The sequence below is a fragment of the Mauremys mutica genome, chromosome 8 (assembly GCF_020497125.1).
Source record: "Mauremys mutica isolate MM-2020 ecotype Southern chromosome 8, ASM2049712v1, whole genome shotgun sequence".
NCBI classification, from domain to species: domain Eukaryota; kingdom Metazoa; phylum Chordata; order Testudines; family Geoemydidae; genus Mauremys; species Mauremys mutica.
Genome location: NC_059079.1, coordinates 102,019,527 through 102,041,563, shown reverse-complemented (window position 1 = coordinate 102,041,563; position 22,037 = coordinate 102,019,527). Strand labels below are relative to the sequence as shown.

General features: G+C 38.7%; 1 protein-coding gene across 2 annotated transcripts in view; it reads left to right on the top strand.

The window, feature by feature from the left end:
• The first annotated feature begins 17 nt into the window (after window positions 1-17).
• The window catches only part of FAM13B (family with sequence similarity 13 member B), an 81,527-nt gene continuing 59,507 nt past the window's right edge, over window positions 18-22,037 (top strand). The window contains exons 1-4 of one of the 2 annotated variants that reach the window (XM_045028157.1): window positions 18-159; window positions 16,602-16,768; window positions 18,554-18,744; window positions 19,239-19,451. In XM_045028157.1, coding sequence (XP_044884092.1) covers window positions 18,588-18,744; window positions 19,239-19,451 — 370 coding nt within the window. In that variant the 5' untranslated portion in view covers window positions 18-159; window positions 16,602-16,768; window positions 18,554-18,587. The remainder of the gene's footprint in view (window positions 160-16,601; window positions 16,769-18,553; window positions 18,745-19,238; window positions 19,452-22,037) is intronic. The other variant, XM_045028158.1, reaches the window with a different exon arrangement.

Sequence of the window (22,037 nt, the reverse complement as noted above, 5' to 3'; positions counted from 1 at the left end):
GGCTGGACTGCTGCTTTGTGCTCGGCAGCAGCTGTAGCTCTGGGAGGAGGAAAAGCCGAGAAGAGCGGCGGGGCCCACACCGGAGCCCGGGGTAGAAAGAGGCGGAGGAACCTGCTGCTGCTGAGAACGGCGGGGAGGGAAAGTCATCACCTGGCAACGGTGAGGGGACTGGCACCGCGCATGCGCCACTGACAGGGTCTGAGGTGGGGGGGGGGGAGGTTCTGTCAGGAACCTGCCCGAGGAGCTACCCAGGCCCCCGGCCTGTTGTAAAATCGACCGGGGGCGGTTGAAATGCAGCCGCTTTATCCCTTGGCCCCTGTGGGAAGTGGTGCTGAGCTGCGGGAGCGTCCTGGAAGCAGCCCGCGGGGGTCATGTAACTTCCTCCTCTCTCAGCCAAGGTTACAGCCGCGCAGAGCGGCGCCTGGGGCTGCGCGGGCTTGGCCTCTGGGCGAAGACAGAGAACTGAAGTTGTGTTCCTGGGGTTGGGTGTTCGTTCTGCTTTGGGACTCCGGTTTCCCTAGTCTCCGTGCAGGGCCTGCTCGTACTTCAAGCCACCACTGACAGGCAGCAGAGGCTTCTTGCCTTCCTCACCAAGGCAGCCTTTGGGGCTTGGTCCCTCCACCTCACAACAGACCAGCCTTGTGCCCTGTGAAGGAACTTAGTTTGTGAGTTCCAAACGAGGCAGATCAGGGACTTACACTGATTAAGTTGGTACTGGATAGATTTGGGCTCTGTGGCTGTAGTGCCCAAGTCTTCTGTGGGCTCTGAGGCCTCATCAGCACTGAGAATATTGTTTTGGAGATTTAAGTCTTCGAAGTTGAATTTAGCACATCAGACTAGAAAGAACATGTCAGTGTGGGTCCTTCATTGGTACTGAGAGCTCCCTAGGGAGTTAAACTTACTAACATGCATCTGAGGAAGTGGGTATTCACCCACGAAAGCTTATGCGCCAATACATCTGTTAGTCTTTAAGGTGCCACAGGACTCTTTGTTGCTTTAAACTTATTACTAAGGCCTGGTTAAAAATTAGATCAACCTATCTATGTTGCTTAGGGCTGTAAAGAAATTTCTCACCCTGACTGCTTAGTTAGCCGCATCTGCACCAAGGGTTAGATCAACCTAAGTCAATGGAAGAATTCTTCTATCGATCTAGCTACTACCTCTTGGAGAGATGGATTAACTACATTGATGAAAAACTCCTCTTGTCAATGTAGGAAGCATCTATACTATGATATGGCATCACAGCTGCAGCACTGTAGCTGATTCACTGTAGTATCTGTAATGGAGATGTGCACCAAGTAGGCACATCTTGGCACCAAAGTGCTGTGATCCTTTTGGAATGAGTTGATATTCGTGGCCCCTCAATGGTAGCATGTTCCTCTATGGTAGGGAAGTCAGCGCTGCAACATAAAACTGTTGGTGCAAGGTCATCTTTATTGCAGTTTCCTCAGCCTTTGTGGGGGAAGCATGTTGTATTGAAAATATTTTGACGCTGCTTGTAAGCACAAGGGAAAGAGTGTAGTGGCTGGAAATTAAATATACTACAATACATAATGAGGTTTGTTTAGTACTACTGTTCCTTGGCTACATTCAGCCTTCTGTGTATAGAAAGTGAAACTGTTTATTAAAGCTAGCTATTAAGTTTTACTTTATATTTCTGAGAAGTATTCAATAATGGAAGATATGACAAAAAATGAAGGGCATCTGAATGCTGGTAAACTGTAAACAGGATGATTTTTAGAGCAATTAAGGTGGTGGGAGGTGAGGATAGCAGACCTCTATAGCAAATGTTCCATAAAAGGTAAGCATACTTGCCAATACTCAGAAAGCAATACCTTTTGTCATTTGGAATATGGGGAATTCTTGTTTTGTTTAGCTATTTCATATTTTATTTTCTGGTTGTCTTAGATACCCAGTAATAATTTACTGTTCTTACTTTCGATTGCACATCAATATTTTTGATAATACCAAGATTCTCCTGCTGACTGTGAATGACAGATTAGACATTCTGGTCCACCTGCTTGGATCTTTACTGAGATTTTGATGGATTTCAATAACTATATTTAACAATCCTCAGACACCCTAATTTAAGGGTGCATTGTTTCTTGTTGGGCCAAGTCCCTTTCTGATATCAAGCAGGAAGATTTACTTCTATCTGCATCAATGTTTTGAAAAAGAGAAGTAGCAAAACTCTCGTATATGAATGTGTCTTCCTTACCCATCTCTGGAAAGTTTGCTTAGTCTAGCAATAAATGGAGCATGGTCTGAATACCGTAGTTTTCTGGTGTCTGGCAGGGGAGATGATTTTAAAATAAACTAAAACCTAGGGTCTGAAGCCCTCTGGATTTTGTACCTACCAATCTTGGCAGTCTTTCCAAAACAAAAGGCAGTAGGCAAAGCCTTGGATTTTTTAAAGACATCTGAAGACTTCCGTTAAGTGATATCAAATCCCTAATCTGCTTAAACAAGTTTTATTTAGAATAATGGTGAAAATAAGTGTCATTTGTACCTTTTGAGATGCATAGTTCTGAGAGGAAGGTCAGTGGCATGACGTCCAGGAGCACTGAGATAACTTGTGCTGGCTTGCCTGCTTATAAGCACGAATGGTGCAACTGGTATGTTTCGTTTTCCAGGATCTTCTACTATTTCTGATGCACAGTGAATAGTGCAAGACATATATTTGAAATAGGGCTTATTTAAAAACCTCAAGTAATTGGAGAATTCTGCAGCAGATTTTAGTAAATTCTGGTACAACCATTTTATCAGAGAACATACAGTGTAAACCACTCCCTAGTTTTACACTGTAATAGTCAATGTTAAATGGAAAAATCCAGGATTCATCCTGACTTAAAAATGTCGTCTGCATAAGCATTTTGTCCCCCTCAATACTCTGGGCTGTGCAACAATGGTAGAAACAGAAATTTAAAAAAATTACAATTCACAGTGGAAGTACTGAAAAGATAAGCTAAGCATCCTGCCAAAAACAGATATTTTAAATTTAAATGGGGATTCTTCATGTCTTTAACATTAGTGCAAGCTGTACTAGTCAGGCAAAAAGTGGTTTGTGTTCTTTCATAATATCTGTTTTAAGTAAATGACTTTCCTGAAAATCTAAGCTTCACACCCCTTTTTTAAAAAATAATGAAAATAATAATAAAAAAGTAACACATTTTATAGTCTCATGAAATAAAGTTTTACATATCCTGGACAAGTGAATGAGCAGAGTTTGTGTTTGTTTTCTATAAGAAAGGGGAAAAAGTCCTTGCACTTGGAACAGAAGGTGGGAAGGCTTGATGATCCTTAGTTCCTTTGGGAGTTCATTCCTCTTTGAATACACAACCTTTTGAAGATGCACTACCTTTGGGTCACAAGCTTCCTTCTGAGGCTCACTGAAAGGGCAGCGCAAGCTCCCACGCTGTGAGTGGATAGAATTTTTCAAAATTGAATGTGTGAAAGGGGAGTGAGTCTGGTAATCCTTTTTCTGGAAAGGAAGCTGTGGATGTGAAGAAAGGAGATCCGTACGTAATGACAAACTACTTACATTCTACACGTAACACCAAATAACCTTTGCTGCTGGATAAACAACTGGCTAAAAGAAATAATTAGTAACTCACTATTGGAGGGCGAGAGAAATTATTTCTTGCAAGGCTGCTAAATGTTTGGATTGTGAGGAAGGAAAGTGATGATAACCGAAAAAATGGGTGTACCATTTTAGAATCAGTTACGTTTTTGCTGGCCACTCTAGGGATGGGTGCTGTTCTTTAGAAACTTATTTAATACTTATGCAAGCCTTTTGAACAATTGATATTCCCCTCTGCTCACATGTTTGTTTGTTTGTTTGTTTGTTTTTGTTTATTTATATATTTTGAGGAATGTGAAGGGTTATGGTGGGGGTTGGTTTTTTTGTATGCTATTCCAATAGTGATCTGCTGAATAATCTGTGTTTGTAATTTTTCATGCTGAAGTTGGAATCTAACCTAGAATCTAAGTATTATTTCACTTCGTGAGAAGCTAGCTAACCTTTTGCAACCCCTCTTTATGCCTGTTTCTTACTGAACATGTCTTTCTGCACATTTCAACACATTTTCTTTAAAAAGAATGGTATAGTGTATTCGTTGGTAGAATTAGGGATAGTTTTGATTTCTGGAATATATTCTTGATCTGTGGTTGGTAATTGAATCTGAGTTGACCAGACTTTCACACTGCTCTGAGAATACATAGAGATCAAATCACAGATTTTATTTTTCAGTGCAACTTCTATTATATATTTTCTTTGGAGTGCAGTTAGAATATAGTTTCTACAATACTGTATGTCATATCAGTTTCATAAAGAGATAAATGCATTAGAACCTGGGTACAATGAGTACATCCTTTATTTTCAGTGTGTGGGAGGAGCACTGTAATGCTAGAAGTGTACAGTGTTTTGTAGTTGTATCTAGGTCTGCTTTCTGGCTTTAGCCAAATAAGGAGCGTTATTGTGATATGGTCATTAATAACTATTCTCTTTTTTATTTATGATTCCTCTCCTGTGTATGCATAAAGGGTTCTAGTCTCGTCTTTGGGTATTCTGGGTATTTCTTTTAAGTACAGAATGTGTTGGAAGGGAGAAAATTTTAATTTAAACTATAATTATTTGCATTACATTTAAATTCTTGTCACTATACTAAAGTTTATGGCCCTGCTCCTGCAAACTATAAATGGGCAGGTGGCCTAATCAGAGCCCCATGTAATTGTATTAAATATAAGAATGTGTTGGTCAGGTTAATTACTTACAAACAGCAATTGTAAAGATTTTAACAGTGATAATTCTATTCTACAAGCATTTCTGCTCATACAGATTCCCTTTCCATTCCACCTTTCCTTGCAGTGTATTAATTAAAACTTTACTGCGTATGTGTTTGATTACATAATGTAACACTTGGACAAAATAAAGCTAAACGTAGTGTGATTGGAGTGGCAGCCGGTTTGTTTCTCCTTTTGCCCCACCTCCTAGACTGTATCTGCTTCTTTTCTTGCTTGTGTGTAGGACTTTACATTTAATGAGTATCCAGTCTGTCATTGCCTGAGACCCTTACTGCTCTAATTTTTCCAGGTCACTTTCAGTTTGATTATGTCATCCTGTGTATTTGTTACCCTTTCAGTTTTAGTGATGTTTGTAAATTTGGTTGTGGTTGAAGTTGCATTAAGAAATACTGAACCACAAGGCTCGTTGGCAGTTGTTCGTTCCTTTGCAGCAGCTCAAATAGACATAACTATGGAATGGAGTTCTGTATGAACAGTGCATGCATGTGTGTTCAAAACTTTCTGGGACTGTAGGACCACCTTTTTGTTTTGTCATCACCAGAATACAGGCAGTCTGCCTGTCACAAGTGGACCAAGCATCACATTTTGTGAAGCATTGAGTTCACATGTGTTTTTGTTCACCTATCTGAGAGGGGGAGAAATAGAGACAAATCTCTATAATGGGATAACATTATTTATAAGTACATTATGCACTTGCATTATTTGCCCTTTTTGGGGGGGAGGGAGAAGCTGTGTGAAATAACTTGATTTCTGAACAGGAATCAGTCTGTAGCAGTTACAATAATTGTTAAACAGTCTTGTTTACAGAATGTGAATCTCTTTAATTGCATAGCTCTACTGATATTTTCCTTCTGTTAATAATATATTAGTTACTCAATTGTACATTTTTTTATAATGCTATTACATTTATTAGGTCTGTATTATCTGATGGGGGGTGGTAAGTACAGGTGCTTGTTTTATGGAGTGCTGTTTTTCATTATTGTAGGGCAAGTAAGACGAACATAATTAGCTCCTACACAAGATACAAAAGGCTTTTTATTTATTAACTAGTGGCTGTTAGGAATGAGATGTGATCTGTGCTAGCAGGAAGTTTCTTTATATTTCTGCACATGAGCATTGGCAGCAGCTGAGGGAGAGAATCTGGCAGTGTTTAGTGGTATGTGTAAAGCAGAAAGCAAGAGACCTCCACTTTTGTTTTCGGGTATATGTGGGTGGTTTAATTCATTTTTATTGAAAAAATAAAATTACATAGGAATCTTGTTTTTAAGTTGCTGAGATATGCCGTTAAAATTCCTCTGGATTTGAGCTAGTAAGTGAATAAAATGATGTCTTTAATATATTAGTGAGCATATTTTCACAGAATGATTGATTTTTAGTGGTGCTTGGACTAGTCTTTAACAGATTAACAGATTGCAGTGCTTTATCAGTGTATTCTTTCTAAAATGATTGTAAAATTGCAACCTAGTGCTTACGTTTAAATCAAATCTGTTGGTATTGGTTTTGTTTTTTACTAAGTTTACAAATAGAATATACAACCGTACAATAAGTATTTGAGATAAGACTTGTACATTTTTCTAAATATCGAGTGTAATTACTGTAAGCAGTGCTTACCTTTATTGATAGCCACTAGAGGTTGTGGCATTGTTGATTTAAGACCTGTTTGTTTGATTTGTGAAGAAAATGAAATACGGATTCTTCCTCTTAAAATCAAATGACTGTAGACTGAATTGTAAAGAGGAGAAAATATATATAGAAACACTCACCATCATTAGTCTGTTTTTTGTCTACTGTTTTAAAAATTATTTCCAAACAAGTATTACATAATACTTTTATTAATGTGTGGTTTAAAAAACTGATTGGTTGTTTGAGGTTGCGATGCAATTGTTCCATTACATTTCTTCCCTATGCTGACATAAGTACCAATTTGGCTTATTCTAAGAGTCACTATGGGAATGCTATTTTTATTTCTGACAAGGACATCATTCTAACACAATATTCTGTGTTTATATTTGTCTTGTTATAATACTAGAAGGCTTAAGTACTTTCTAAGGCTGTCTGGTTATGCAGGAAAAACTCATGGCAGTGTAATCTGGTGTTTGGGGTCATTCAGTAGAGATCTAGTCTTGTGTATATATTAATACTAAGTTTATAATGAAAGAACAAGCAGTGTGGATATTTCTAGTTCTTTTGATGATGTGCAAAATTGCTGAGGCTTGTTTCCTTACAGCCAGTGTATTTCAATTAACTAGTTAGATAAGGAACATGTCGGTTAAATAATCATCAGGTTAGGGACAGAGCGAGAAATGAAATGTTCGTATCTTTTTGATAAGGCAGTCATTTCTGACCAGGCTATAAAAATTGTCTCACGAACCTACACATTAGACTTTGTACCACTGCTTGTCTCAGATCATCACAAATTTAATAAATCAGTTCTTAAATAGACCAAATGGTTAGATCCACAACTATAATTGAACACAAGCCTTTAACTGGAGACCTGTTAACTCAATTTTACACCAGTATCTACTGGTGATGTGTCATAGGAAATAGTTTACAATATACTATTCGCTCTTATATAGCGCTTTTCATCTTTAGATCTCAAAATGCTTTAAAAAGATCGGTAAGTAACATAACTTATTATTCAGTTCTCAAACACAGAATCAACAATAAAATGTTCTTACCTTTTCATGCATTTGAAGTTCATTTAAAAAGCATTATTTCATTGGTGGGTGTGGAATACTTGTAATTCTGTTGCCAAGATAAGCAAATGCCATTAAGATTACAAAAACCAAGGCTTGTAATGCTGTTTCCCTAGCAGACATTGTGAAGTATTCACTCACCATAAAAGGAATATAACATACAAATAGATAAGTCAAAAGTTCAAAGTACAGAATGAAACACACATTTCCACCCTAATGTGTCGCTGATATAAAAATAAAATATAAAATATATGGAGATATACCTATCTCAGAGAACTGGAAAGGACCCCGAAAGGTCATTGAGTCCAGCCCCCTGCCTTCACTAGCAGGACCAAGTACTAATTTTCCCCCAGATCCCTAAGTGGCCCCCTCAACTCACAACCCTGGGTTTAGCAGGTCAATGCTCAAACCAGTGAGCTCTCTCTAATACTGTAATTCTATAATACTTGGTCATGTCAGGATGAATCTTTCTATTTTGTATGATTAAGTGAAACTTTAGCATTTTTGGGTGATTTATATAAAACATATCCTCACAATATAGAAAGTATTCCGGATTTGGAGAAAACCCCACATTTGTTTTTTCACTAAAAGACACCCTAACAGGTTTTTAGCGTGTTATGCTGAAGTATTTGCATTTAGCCTTTTTGAAGAGGGCGTAATTCCATTTTAATTCTAATATATGGGATGAGGTGAAAATGTCAGGGTACTATCGATTCCTAATCCACAGTGGCACTCTTGCTAGTGTCAGTGGGACGTTTGCACAAAAATCAAGGGTGAAATTTGTGTGGTAACTACATTTTTAGTTACTGGTTTGTTCAGTATCTTGTCCCTTGGCATCTCTTAACGGGAAATGGGTTTCATCTTTAGGATCACAGCTACTTTTTTCCCTTCATCTTTATCTATCTTCCCCCCTTGGTTCAACTCCTAATTTCTCCCTTCTCCATTTGAACTGTGAAAATGATTGGGAATTAAATAATACAGGCATTTAAAGCATAGTTTTTAGGCTTTGAGGTCAACACCCTGATATGATCAATGGAGGGCAAGGGAGTTAACACTTCTGGGTTGTTTTAGGTTGTCCACATATTCAAAAAGACAATATTGCAGCAACTTATTCTGGTGGTTCCCAAAAGTTATTGCTTCATCTACCACCTTCTTAAAAAAATGATGTTTGAAGGTCTGACAAGCAAACTTCTCTTTTTAGTGCACATTTACTTTAGGTCTTCATAGGCTTATTCTATGTATTTCCAGACTTTAGGCTTCCTTAGGCATTTATTTTACTATAAAATGTTTGATTATAAAGTCCTTTTTTAAACATCTCTGGTTTTTAGACAGTGCATCAAAAAGAAACACAATGAAGCAGACATCATTATTTGTTTTGTTGTATTATTCAAATTACAAGACACAAATGTCATAGTTGACATCTTGATATATCTTGGAATGTAGCTGAACTACATTCATAGCTAGACTTTTTAAACTTAGCTAATTTTAAATTTGAAGTTCCTACTCCTTATCTAGATTATTGTTGAACGCGAACCAAAGTTCACTTTGCTTCCTGTTTTACAAAATTTAAATAAAGAAAAATACAAAACATTTTGAGTAGCTCGGGGGGGGTGTGGCGGGGCAGAGGGCAGGAAGTGCCATTAATGATGGAGATAGGACGGGGTGTGTAAAAGGGCCAGTGGGCCTTTGGGGGAGTGGGGACTCTGCTGAAAGTTGGGGACTTTACTTGGGCATCAGGCTGCTCCACTCCAGGAGGCCTCTTGCTGCCCATCAGCTCCTGTCCTAGATGTCTGCACTCTTAGGAAAACTATACAGGGACTCCTCCTCCTGGGAACAGGTTTCAGAATGGTAGCCGTGTTAGTCTGTATCCACAAAAAGAACGAGGAGTACTTGTGGCACCTTAGAGACTAACAAATTTATTTGGGCATAAGCTTTTGTGGGCTAAAACCCACTTCATCAGATGAATGCAGTGGAAAATACAGTAGGAAGATTATATATATATATATAATATGCACATGCGCGCGCACACACACACACACAGAGAACATGAAAAAATGGGACTACAAGCCATCAGGAACAGTATCCCCAATAATGTGATGGCAAACCTGGTGGCTGAACTGTGACTTTGTCCTCACCCACAACTGTGTCACATTTGGGGACAATATATACTTTCAAGTCAGCAGCACTGCTATGGGTACCAACATGGCCCCACAGTGTGCCAACATTTTATGGCTGACTTAGTTCTTGTCCCCTAACACTTCCTCAGCTCTTGTCCCTTAAAGCCCCTACTCTACTTGTGCTACATTGATGACATCTTCATCATCTGGACCCATGGAAAAGAAGCCCTTGAGGAATTCCACCATGATTTCAATGATTTTCATCCCACCATCAACCTTAGCCTGGACCAGTCCACACAAGAGATCCACTTCCTGGACACTACAGTGCTAATAAGCGATGGTCACGTAAACACCACCCTATAGTGGAAACCTACTAGTCGCTATACTTACCTACATGCCTCCAGCTTCCATTCAGACCACACCACACGATCCATTGTCTACAGCAGTGGTTCTCAAACTTTTGTACTGGTGACCCCTTTCATATTGCAAGCCTCTGAGTGCGGACCCTCCCCACATGTAAATTAAAAACACCTTTTAAAATATATTTAACACCATTATAAATGCTGGAGTCAAAGCAGGCGTTGTGGTGGAGGCTCACAGTTCATGACCCTCCATGTAATAACCTCATGACCCCCTGAGGGGTCCTGACCCCCAGTTTGAGAATCCCTGGTCTACAGCCAAGCTCTAAGATACAACCGCATTTGCTCCAATCCCACAGACAGAGACAAACAACTAAAAGATCTCTATCAAGCATTCTTAAAACTACAATACACACCTGCTGAAGTGAAGAAACAGATTGACAGAGCCAGAAGAGTACCCAGAAGTCACCTACTACAGGACAGGCCCAACAAAGAAAGTAACAGAACGCCACTAGCCATCACCTTCAGTCCCCAAATAAAACCTCTCCGGTGCATCATCAAGGATCTACAACCTATCCTGAAGGATGATCCCTCACTCTCACAGATCTTGGGAGACAGGCCAGTCCTCCCTTACAGACAGCCCCCCAATCTGAAGCAAATACTCACCAGCAACCACACACCACACAACAAAAACACTAACCCAGAAACCTATCCTTGCAACAAAGCCCTTTGCGAACTCTGTCCACATATGTGTTTAAGGGACACCATCATAGGACCTAATCACATCAGCCACACCATGAGGGGCTCGTTCAGCTGCACATCTACCAATGTGATGTATGCCATCATGTGCCAGCAATGCCCTCTGCCATGTACATTGGCCAAACGGGACAGTCTCTACGCAAAAGAATAAATGGACACAAATCAGACATCAAGAATTATAACATTCAAAAACCAGTCAGAGAACACTTCTTCAACCTCCCTGGACACTCAATTACAGACCTAAAAGCCTCAATTCTTCAACAAAAAAACTTCAAAACCAGATTCCAACGAGAAACTGCAGAACCGGAATTAATTTGCGAACTGGACTCCGTTTAAATTAGGCTTGAATAAAGACTGGGAGTGGATGGGTCATTACACAAACGAAAAACTATTTCCCCATGCTAGTTTTTCCCCTACTGTTACTCACAGCTTCTGTTTGAAATGAGCCATCCTGATTATCACTACAAAAGTTTTTTTTCTCCTGCTGATAATAGCCCGCCTTAATAGATTAGTCTCATGAGAGTTGGTATGGCAACCCTCATTTTTTCATGTTCTCTGTGTGTGTGTATCTAGTATCTTCCTACTGTATTTTCCACTGTATGCATCCGATGAAGTGGGTTTTAGCTCATGAAAGCTTATGCCCAAAAATCTTTTAGTTTCTAAGGTGCCACAAGGACTCCTCCGTCTTTTTCCTTCTGGGAAGAGACTCAAATTGCAGCCAGCCAGCTGCTCTGCTGCTTGAAGAACCAGGTGTGTCTCCTTAGTTCTGTTGCCATGTTTTTATTCACTGTGACACTCCCATCCCCTGCCCCAACTTCACTGTGGAAATATAGGGGGTGTGCATGGGGAATTCAGTCTTGTGTCCTAGCCCTGCAGGGGCCAGGCTGCAGCCTCTGTAGTGCAGAGGGAGCTACTGCTCTGCAGTAGCTTCCTGTGTGGAGGCCCTTTCATCTTGGGGCTGCCTGCAACCAGGCCTTTTTCAGCCGCTTTGAACTGGGCTTGCAGCCGTTGGTTGTTTCCGATGGCGTGATATGGAACTTTGGGAGTTCACCTCTGTATCTTGAACTGTGCAGTTTGATGGAAAGTGAAGGCTAGGCCTAGCAGAAAGCCTGCCATCTGTGTGCCTCTTGAGAGTACAGCACCCATCTGCGCTGCCACAGTGCATAACACACAGCAAGTGTTGTTCATTATGGCCTAAAGTGGCCAGGAGAGAGTGCATTTTGCATTGCAGGCATTTTCTGGCATGCTGCAGTGCATGCGACAACTGTTCTTTTGAAATGGAAAGCTGCTTTAATTTTTTTTAAAGAGCTTTTAGCATAGCACTTGCAACAAGCTTACATCACTGGTGGTACATGTAGTCCAGTTTAGTGACCTTGGTTTATTCTCTGTTCACTTTGGAAAGTTTTTCCTTCACAGTCATGAAGGCTAGATTTTTTTTTTCTTTTTTTAAAATGAAAGCTTGGTTTCTAAAGAGCCTGACTATCATGTGGATTACATAAATATATCAGTTGGGCCAGATTAGGTTTGTGAGATATGGGTGTATTGTCTCATTGTACTTCACTATCTGTCTGTCCATCTGTTCTGTCTTGTCTTTTAAGCTCTTTGGGGCAGAACTGTCTGTTTTCTGTGTTTGTACATCACCTAGTATATTGAGGTTCTGGTCTGGGGCTCTTACGTACTATGAAAGTAGACATACATGATTCATGAATTTAACATACTTGAAAATTTAATACTGAAACAGTCCATTCTAAAAAACTTTGAAAGGAAATTGAGGAGAACATCAAGATAATTTCTAATTGTGTAATTTTATTCATAATAAGAATCTTGAAGCCTGCAAGGGAAGAGGAGTGGGTGCAGCCACTGGTGATTGAGAAAGAGAAGGTAGTGCCTGGGGTTGTGAGCTGATGGGGGACTTGATTTGCTAGAATCTCCTGGCAGAGAATGTGATAGTATGGTTCTCTATAAAGCTAGATTTCTCATAATAATTTTTAGACTTCCTTGTCAAAAGCACTAGGTGATGGTTCATGATTGTAACTTAAGTAAATTTGGAAGCTATTGATCAATATTGCAAATAGGTAACTAGCATTTAATTAACCAACACCGGTGTTGCAGTCTGAATCTTTTTATGGATTTATCCAATACAACATGCTTGGTAGGAAATGAGAAAATCGAATGGACCTGAGAAATTGTCTGTTTTCATTACTTTACTGTAAAATATTAGCATTTTTAAGAGTTGCTAAGTTGCAAGGTGGAAGGGATTTGCTGATTTCATAGTCAGAAAACTTTATTTCTTCTGAGTCTTCAAGACGTCACGTTGGATAAAACTTTTTTATTGAAATGTAGCAGAGAATATTGATCCTTTTGATGGCTCTAAAATTGAGATAAGTTGTCTTTGCCAACTTTGTAATCGTTATTGGAACATAACCCTAGCAGTGGATGTTCCTCTCCCAGGCCTTCAGCAACTCTTTATCAGCTTCATTCAGGAGCAACTTCTGTTTGTCTTGGCCACCTAAAAAATGTCAAATAAAATTGTGATTAGAACTTAAAAGTAAAGGTCTGAACATGAGAAAAATGTAGCCTTGGTTTATACTAACCTCACTTTCGGTGTTGCACAAAATGGGCAATATAAAGAGATGATAGAAGCTTTGTCCTGGTTATATTTTTCCAAACTTGCTTAAACTTGCATGATTACCATTAGATGCTGCAAGTGATAAAATAGAGGAAAAGGAAGAACCTAAAAGAATCAGCATTGATAGTTCAAAGATGGCTGGCTGAACAGGAGAAATGGCTAGATCATTCCTAAAGGTATTCATCCATACAGGAAAAAATGCATTCTCACTTTGATTACTGATTTTACACCTGAAAAGGAGTACTGTAGAATATTTTGTCTAAGCTGCTGATGTTGTCTAAGAATTCAGAGAGACCTATGGCCAGGAGAAACAATGAGGTGGTCCTTGTGACACCTTAGAGATGAACAAATGTATTTGGGCACAAGCCCACGAAAGCTTATGCCCAAATAAATTTGTTTGTCTCTAAGGTGCCACAAAGACTCCTCGTTGTTTTTGCTGATGCAGACTAACAAGGCTACCACTCTGAAACCTATGACCAGGAGGACTGTCGTTTGCTCAGACAACAAAAATGGAATGCAAAAGTTGAGAGATTCTCAGATGCAGTCATCTGAAATGCCTGATTTTTCATTTCATTTTTTATTTTTTTGAGAAAGAAATCCCACCTAACACAGCTTTAAAGTGTGCTGAAATTTCAGAACTGCTTCCATAACTATCCTCACCTTCTTGGTTGGTTGACTAAAAAAGGATTGATAGTCCATATTCCCAATTACATTTGGTAGAACTCAGGTGATAGTGTCTTTACATCTGTATGTTTTCATCCATTTACCATGTCTGTTGAAATTTACATGGAGAAGAAGGAAGACTTTGATCAAAACATACATTTTAAACAACAAAAGGGATTTTACAAACAGCCACTAAATTTACAAAAGTAATCAAGAGTTTTTGTAAGGTTTTGATACATTACAGGTGGATGACACTACTGTAACTTTCTTGGTGGAAATCTGGCTTGAGCTAATTAATTACTAAGAACTGCATAAGGACAGAATTGAAAATGAGTCATAAAATTATGGAGCCTTTACATTATGCAGTGATATGACTGACCCCTTAACAATTTCAGAGGTTAATCCCAGAACAGCAAGAAGAGACTGAAGCATGGCTGTGGGAACGTAATCTGAAGTTTCCTTTCTTCTTTACTGTTTTTCAGAATTAAAGATCCAGTCTTCCACCCCAAATCTAGCTTTACAAAAGGAAAAGTTATAGAAGAAAAATCATGGGGGGAGGACAGTCAATTCAGTATTAATCAAGCATCGTTTTTAACATATTTGAATTGTTCTAGTTGAAATTTCATAATGGATTGGGGGCTGGAAAAGTGAATAAATTGGTGAAACTGTCTGGATGGAAGATAGAAACACAAAACAGTGAGACTATTTAGTATGCTGGGGACTTAATTATTGTGTTCTTATAGAATTGCAAAGCTTTTCATTGTAGACAATGTGTACTTTATATTTGAGGAATGCTTATAATGTGCATTGCATAGTGGTTTTTGTTTCATTTCATATTCAGTGACATTTTTCACTGAGGTTTTTATTGTGTTTTTTTTCTAGTGGCTTTTTTTCTGTTTGGGGAAAATTACAGTAATGTTGCCAAATTTTACAAAATATTCCTTTTGTGCACATTACATATGAACTAAGCTGTGAATAGTTTACCATGAACAGGAATAACCACATTGTACTGAAGGTAAACATTCTTCATTTAGCAAATGCATGGCAACTCCTGTAACTTAAAAAGGTGAAAAATTGGGTTCAAATGGTCACCTAATGCAGTGGTCTCCAAAGTGGGGTGTGCAAGAGGATCCTTGGGGGGTGCGCAGCAGGAGGAGCGCTTTTTTTTTCCTGCAAAAATGTAGAGCCGGTGCAGCGGGGGGTGCATGCTCAAATTTTTTTTTTTTTTTTTACTAATAGGGGTGCGCAATCAAAAAAGTTTGGAGACCACTGACCTAATGTATTGTTGTTCATTCCATTATGACTTGGGGGTGGGGGAAAATATGCCTTTAAAAAAGAAGTCCTTTAATATGGATTTAATTATATAGTGATAATATCTTTATATGGATAACACTTCTTAAGGGGAAAAAACGTTCTTCACCTGTGTAACTTGGCATTTAAAAATGTCCATAAAGTACTTACTTGGTAAAGGATCATTGTTGAGTGGACTGCTTTTCAAACATTTTCATATTATTTGAGTTAAAGTGGAAAGGAACTTTTTGAGCTGGCTTTCAGAAACACGCATTCACATGGTGCTGTAAGGCGATGTGTGCAGAGCTTGGAAAATCTGCTAGTTAGTGGTGCGTGGGAAACTTACCCTGGTGAATGAAGGTGCTGAAGCCATCAGTTTCTGCAGTGCTAAGCTTCTATTTAAAAATATACCCCTAGCCTATCTACTTTAGCGAATCTACTTTATTGCAAATTGAAACTTGTGTTTCTGAGGTTAGACAGCTCCAGCATCTCTGCTGCTGTTCGTTGCTTTGCTAAATACCAACAGAGTAAAATTATCCAGACCTGTTGGTTCACTGTCAAGAATCATGATGCAGTCAAGCTGCTGCTTGGGAAAGCTGAACAGCAGCAGAGACAGACTTTAAAAGAAAAAAGGTCCATAAAATGAAGGCTATAGGAGTAGAATAGTGGAGGACCCTGATCTTTCCCCAGCAGCTAAGAAGCAGAGGTGGGTGTGGGAAGAAGGGTTGGCTGCCTTCTCCTTTTAGAAGTTGGAGGGAAGTGGAGATTTAAATACATGAAAACTACTATCCAGAAGCAGATATGAAAGGTGGACTTTCTAAGCATGGGTATAAAGCCTCACTTTTCCAAGCAGTGGGCAGAGTGGGCTGGATTCTTTCAATGCATTGTCCTTGTACCTAGGTAGTCTGTGCTCACTAATCCTGTTTTTCATATTTACTTCGGCTGGTAGGTTTAGTCCTCCAGCTAGGAGGTATCTGGCACATTTGTAGCACTGTCTGTAATGCTCGCTGCGTACATATTGTCTCTGGTTACTTGTGCTGATTATTAAAACTAAGGTAGCACATGATTAAGCTTCGATTAACTACTGTGTGAACAAACTGGATTATGCATGTCTGTTTTGTGTTGCTGCATGTGAGCCAGGTTGGTGAAAGCATTAAGTTGGTTCTTAAAAGTCACATTTGTTTTATCTTGATCCTGAGAATCTTTCCAAACTAATATTTGGACTTGCAAGTATTTAAAAAAAATTAAAATGTTATGGACCTTACAATATTTTTCATATTTTTAGATTAACTGCTGAAGTGCTGATCGAATTCTGCTCTTCTTCAATGAGGAACTACCGGCTGATCTTCTGCCATAATCTCAAACAACCGTAAATGACAAAAGAATGCTTGGTCAGTGAGGGCAGCTGGCGTAGAAAATATTTTTTAAACTTGGGTGTTTAAGTACTCTGAGGTAAGTTTCCTTACACTGCTATTAACAGGCTTGCTTTTTAAAAATTGAAGTAGGAAAGTTTCTGGATTCCGATCTGCCTGGTGCGTTACAGTTTGACAATCCACTCATAAAGTAAGGATAATCCACATGCATGTAAAACATACTTTTAATAGTAGTCTGTACATATAGTATTTCCTAAAGGGCACTTGAGTGGCCACCTGAGTCTAACCAAGCATATTTTTTCTTTTGCTATCCCTTCCCCAGAAGGGGGCAACTTCCTCTGTTATGACAAAAGTAGCTTATTTTGAGACAACTCTGAAACAATAGTATGCACCTATTTTATATATATCTTTCCCAGTACTTTTTAGTGTACTTTTAAGACACCATCCTTCTGTGCCTGTATTGGTCAATGACTCAACTAAAGGAGTTGGATCAGTAGCTGCTTCATAAGAACATAAGAATGGCCGTACCGGGTCAGACCAAAGGTCCATCTAGCCCAGTATCTGTCTACCGACAGTGGCCAATGCCAGGTGCCCCAGAGGGAGTGAACCTAACAGGCAATGATCAAGTGATCTCTCTCCTGCCATCCATCTCCATCCTCTGACGAACAGAGGCTAGGGACACCATTCTTACCCATCCTGGCTAATAGCCATTTATAGACTTAGCCACCATGAATTTATCCAGTTCCCTTTTAAACATTGTTATAGTCCTAGCCTTCACAACCTCCTCAGGTAAGGAGTTCCACAAGTTGACTGTGCGCTGGAAGAAGAACTTCCTTTTATTTGTTTTAAACCTGCTGCCTATTAAATTCATTTGGTGACCCCTAGTTCTTGTATTATGGGAATAAGTAAATAACTTTTCCTTATCCACTTTCTCAACATCACTCATGATTTTATATACCTCTATCATATCTCCCCTTAGTCTCCTCTTTTCCTCTTAGGATTGAATTACACTGCATCCACAACATTTTCAATCCCTGTTTGATCACTAGTGGAGCAAAGATCAGCAAGCAACAACTGGTTTTCTGCATGGTAGGAAGAATGCTACCACTAGGTCATTGGTCAACCTGAGATCTTTTTCATGGGAATTTTCAGTAAAATATTTTGAGTGAGACAGGCATTAAAAGTTTATTCAGAAATTGGTTTAAACATTAAAGTCTTTTGCAAATACATTTCCTGGAAGCTGAGTTGCATAGGCTGTGGTGTCTTCAGATTCCATAGGAATTCTGGTGGTATTGCAGCTCTAGACCATCAGATTTTAGCTTTTCATATAGCTCCATCTTGCATAGTTATATTGACAGAACAAAACTAGACAAGACTATTTTTTACTGGCAGTTTTTGGTAGTCTCGTCCAGCTGTGTTCCTCTTCAGGTTTGGTGCATGGAATTTCAATTTAATACACTCAGAAGTTTCTCTGCAATGGATTGTCCAAAGCTTACGAACAAGCTCAGTTAGCAATAGGGTGGTGAAAATCAGACTTACTCTAAAGCAAGTTGAACATTGCTTGAATAATTGTCCAGTAACTGGAATTTTCCTGAATTGTTAACCAGCTTTGCTGCTGATTTATCTGATTTGATTAAAACATATCTATAGAAATTAAGGATCAAGAGGAACAATTTACATATGTTCTACTGTGCTTGGATCAATGATCCTAATGAAAATGTTTCATACTTGTGACCCAACAGAGATTGGAAAGTATTTAAATACTAATGAACATACTTATATGTAAAATATCAGTATCTCATTTTCTTAGTCTTCTAGTCCAATCGTAAACATTTTCTTAGTTTTAATTCCTTTCATTTGACAGAAAAGACAGCTTTGATTTTTGGCTGCAAAAAGATATGAGGAAGAGCTCCTCCCCTTCTTTGAGTAACTGCAACTCTGTTCTAGCTAACAAAATATTTGGAATTCCACTTGATGAGCTGCAGCAAGAAGGGCAACCAGACAATGAGGTTCCATTCATAGTCCGCCACGTTGTGGACTATATTGAGGAACATGGTATGTATTTATCCTCTATTTTAAATGAGGAACATGTGTCTTAATTGGTTTTAATTAGCATTACTGTTTTCGTATTTTATTCTGGCCTTGAGAAACTATTATGGTTTCATGGGTCAAACTTATTTTTAGTTTCTAATTTCCGTGTTGTATGTGTTTCGCTCCTTTACTTCTGCAGTTACATTTGATTGAATTCATAGTATTTAGAAAAAATGGTAACCAACCAAGTACAGTACTTTGTAGGAAATTATCTTTTTGGGCTGGAGAATGTTTTATCTGGCTATTGTACTTTCAGATAAGGTACACGCATGTTTGGGTGTTGGTTTTCAGAGAAATTTTACGAAATAACTTGCTTTGCCATGCTCTTGTAAAATGCATGTGTTTAATCATGAATCTACAATTATCAATTGTAATTGATAAAAATAATGGATTTCTAGTAAACATCAGATAAAACGAGTTGGGACTGAATTTATTTTTGCAACTTTCTACTGATTTAGGAGGTCTGGAACAAGAAGGACTTTTTCAAGTCAATGGGAATGCTGAGACAGTGGAGTGGCTTCGGAAAAGATATGATAATGGAGAAGACGTGGACTTGGTTAAAGAAGCAGATGTACCCTCAGCTATTAGCCTTCTTAGATTTTTTCTTCAAGAACTTCCAGAGCCGGTGATCCCAGGCAGCTTGCATATTCATTTGATGCAACTTTCTCAAGGTAAAGAGAATTATTTTGAATAGGAGTTGGGTGGTAACAAGTGGCTTTAAGGCATCATTCAATAAATCAAGAGGTTTAAGTGATTCTAAGATTTTTCTTTAGTGTTCTATATGTATATTAATACACTTCTTTTTTTGTATATAATTCTCCCTTCCAAGTAAATAGGCTCTGTTCAAATAACTATTTATGGTCTGAGAGATGGAATTCACCAGTTGCTTGCAGGCAGTTAAGCAGCCACATAACCTCCATATCAACCTTTTCCCAAGGCCGCGCCCCCTCCCCCCCCCAATCCTGTCCCTGGATTTCTGGTATGTTGGATATGTAAGTTTGGACAGGGCTACTGAATTCAAACAGCCCACTCAGTCATGATCAATTTAGAATCAGGATGGAACCCTTTTCTCTTCATCCCATCCCTGCTTCCTTCCCACTGATCGCATGGGGTTTGACCATGCTCCTGATTCAGGGCTTTAGTGACAAGGAGGTGGAGTTTTGAGCAGATCCACTTTAGTGGGAATTCTACCTTTTTAGTGTATTCTTCAGTTACATTCCATTCCTGTAGAAAGTGTGGTGGTCAGCATGTACCAGCTAATTTTATTTTATGTCCATCATAGAACCCTTTTTGTTCCAATTGCCACCTATATTTGCCACCTTTTTTAATTCCCAAATTTTGTCCATATGTATCCACTCTCCTGGGTCTTGGCCTTTGCTGTGTTGTGTAGTGTTGGAGGAGTTAATTCATAACTTGACTAGTAAAAGCTTTTGTCTTGCAGCACTGCTATTAGTAACACATTGTGCGTTCCTCAAAGGGTATATAGGCATAGTTGTACCACACCTTGTAACGTAACTGGTGCTTTCTACAGTTCCTAGTGTCATCTGTAGGAGTTTGACATTATTTCTCACTGTTGTTTATCCTTGTTCTTTTCTAGTGTGATTTTTTTTTTCTTTTGTAAGTTTATGTATTCTATTAGGGGAAATTAATTTAAGTTTCCATGTTTGAGTTTAATGCTATGACAAGCGTAGGCTTGACAGCTTTCATGGCCAAAGCCCTATTGGTTTATAGTGGGTTACAGCCTGGGGCAGGGTTTTAAGTTTCCCAGCACTATTCTGAAGGGTGAGAAGGTAGTTCAGTTTCCGTGCCTATTTAGATGATACCTTCACTAAAACATTGGTTATCTGGATAGCTGGTTAATAGAAACTGCACACCAGCTCATTTCATATAGGATGCCAGTGTCCCTGAGATGATGATAACTTTTGGCTACTAACAATCTGGGTCAAATTTGAATGGACGTCCTAAAGATGAGGCACCTGTATACCATTCCTTTGAACAACAGTCCCATAGTAATAATGAGAAACTGAGATGGACAGCAGTAGACTAAATTTTATTTTTACAATGACTGCTATTTTGTCATAATGTGTTAGCTAATCTGGTGAAGTGAGAGATTAGCATAGTGGTGAATCACATGATTTGGGAAGACTTGAGATATACCTTGTGGATTCTTATTTTATTTTATTTATATTTTTGCAAAAGTCGATTCCATAACAAAGCATTGTTAAGTCACAGGGGCAAGATTAATGGCAATAGTTCTGTTATCTAATACAGCTGTCCATCCCAGTTTCTCATTGTTACTCTGTCAGAGTTGTAACTCTTCCCCACCCCCAATCATGGGCCAGTTTTTGGAGGGATTTCGTCTCCGGTTATATGGTATATGGGCTATTTTCAGAGGTCATAATTCCCATTCTTATATATGTTTGGGATCCTTGTATGTCTCGACTTTCCCTATTCTCCATATCTTGTGTAAACTTTTAAGAGTATGTTGTATTACAGGATATTTGGTACTTAGTTTATTTTATATTAGTACACACGCATGAGAATTGTATGTTTAAGATGAAAAAAGTGCATAATTTTTCCCTTTTTAAAAAGAGAAAAAAACCCAAATGATTTCATGAAGCTCTTCAAAGTGGTTTTTGTTTTGTTTCCTGCATGTAACTAAACACTTACACCACTAGGAAACACAACATTTAACTAGAAAGATTGATTTCCTCTTTTTTAAGTTGAAGGTTTTAAACAACATTTTTATCATGCTTTATTTACATTTTGAATGTCTAATAGAACCATATCTCTATGTCTTAATTTCCACGATTATAAATCAATTACAGTTTAGGAAAGGGAATGACTGAAATAAACAGGATTATCAGAAGATGTTAGTAGCTTTTGGTACATAGTTTTCTGTAGCATCCTCGCTCTTGAACCGGTTCACTCTGCTCTGTAGGTTGTTGTAAACATAACTTGCAGTTATATAACAAGGTGTGGCATATATACCCTTTAAGGCTCGTTCTGTGCAGGCCTAATGGTGGTTCCTCGAAGGCAAGTGTCTTTACTAATTGAAGTGTGAATTTGACCCTGATGCCATAGGCCATGTGTCTCAGAAGTGTGTATCCATGGACTACATTCAGAGGACTTCACTTACAGATAAGTACTTTCTCACTTCAGGTCTTTGACTGTGTTGTTCAGAACTTAAATTTTAGACAGACTAACAAATTTTTTTAAAGGGCAAAACCAGTTGTGATTGTTGTGGGAAAGTGTTT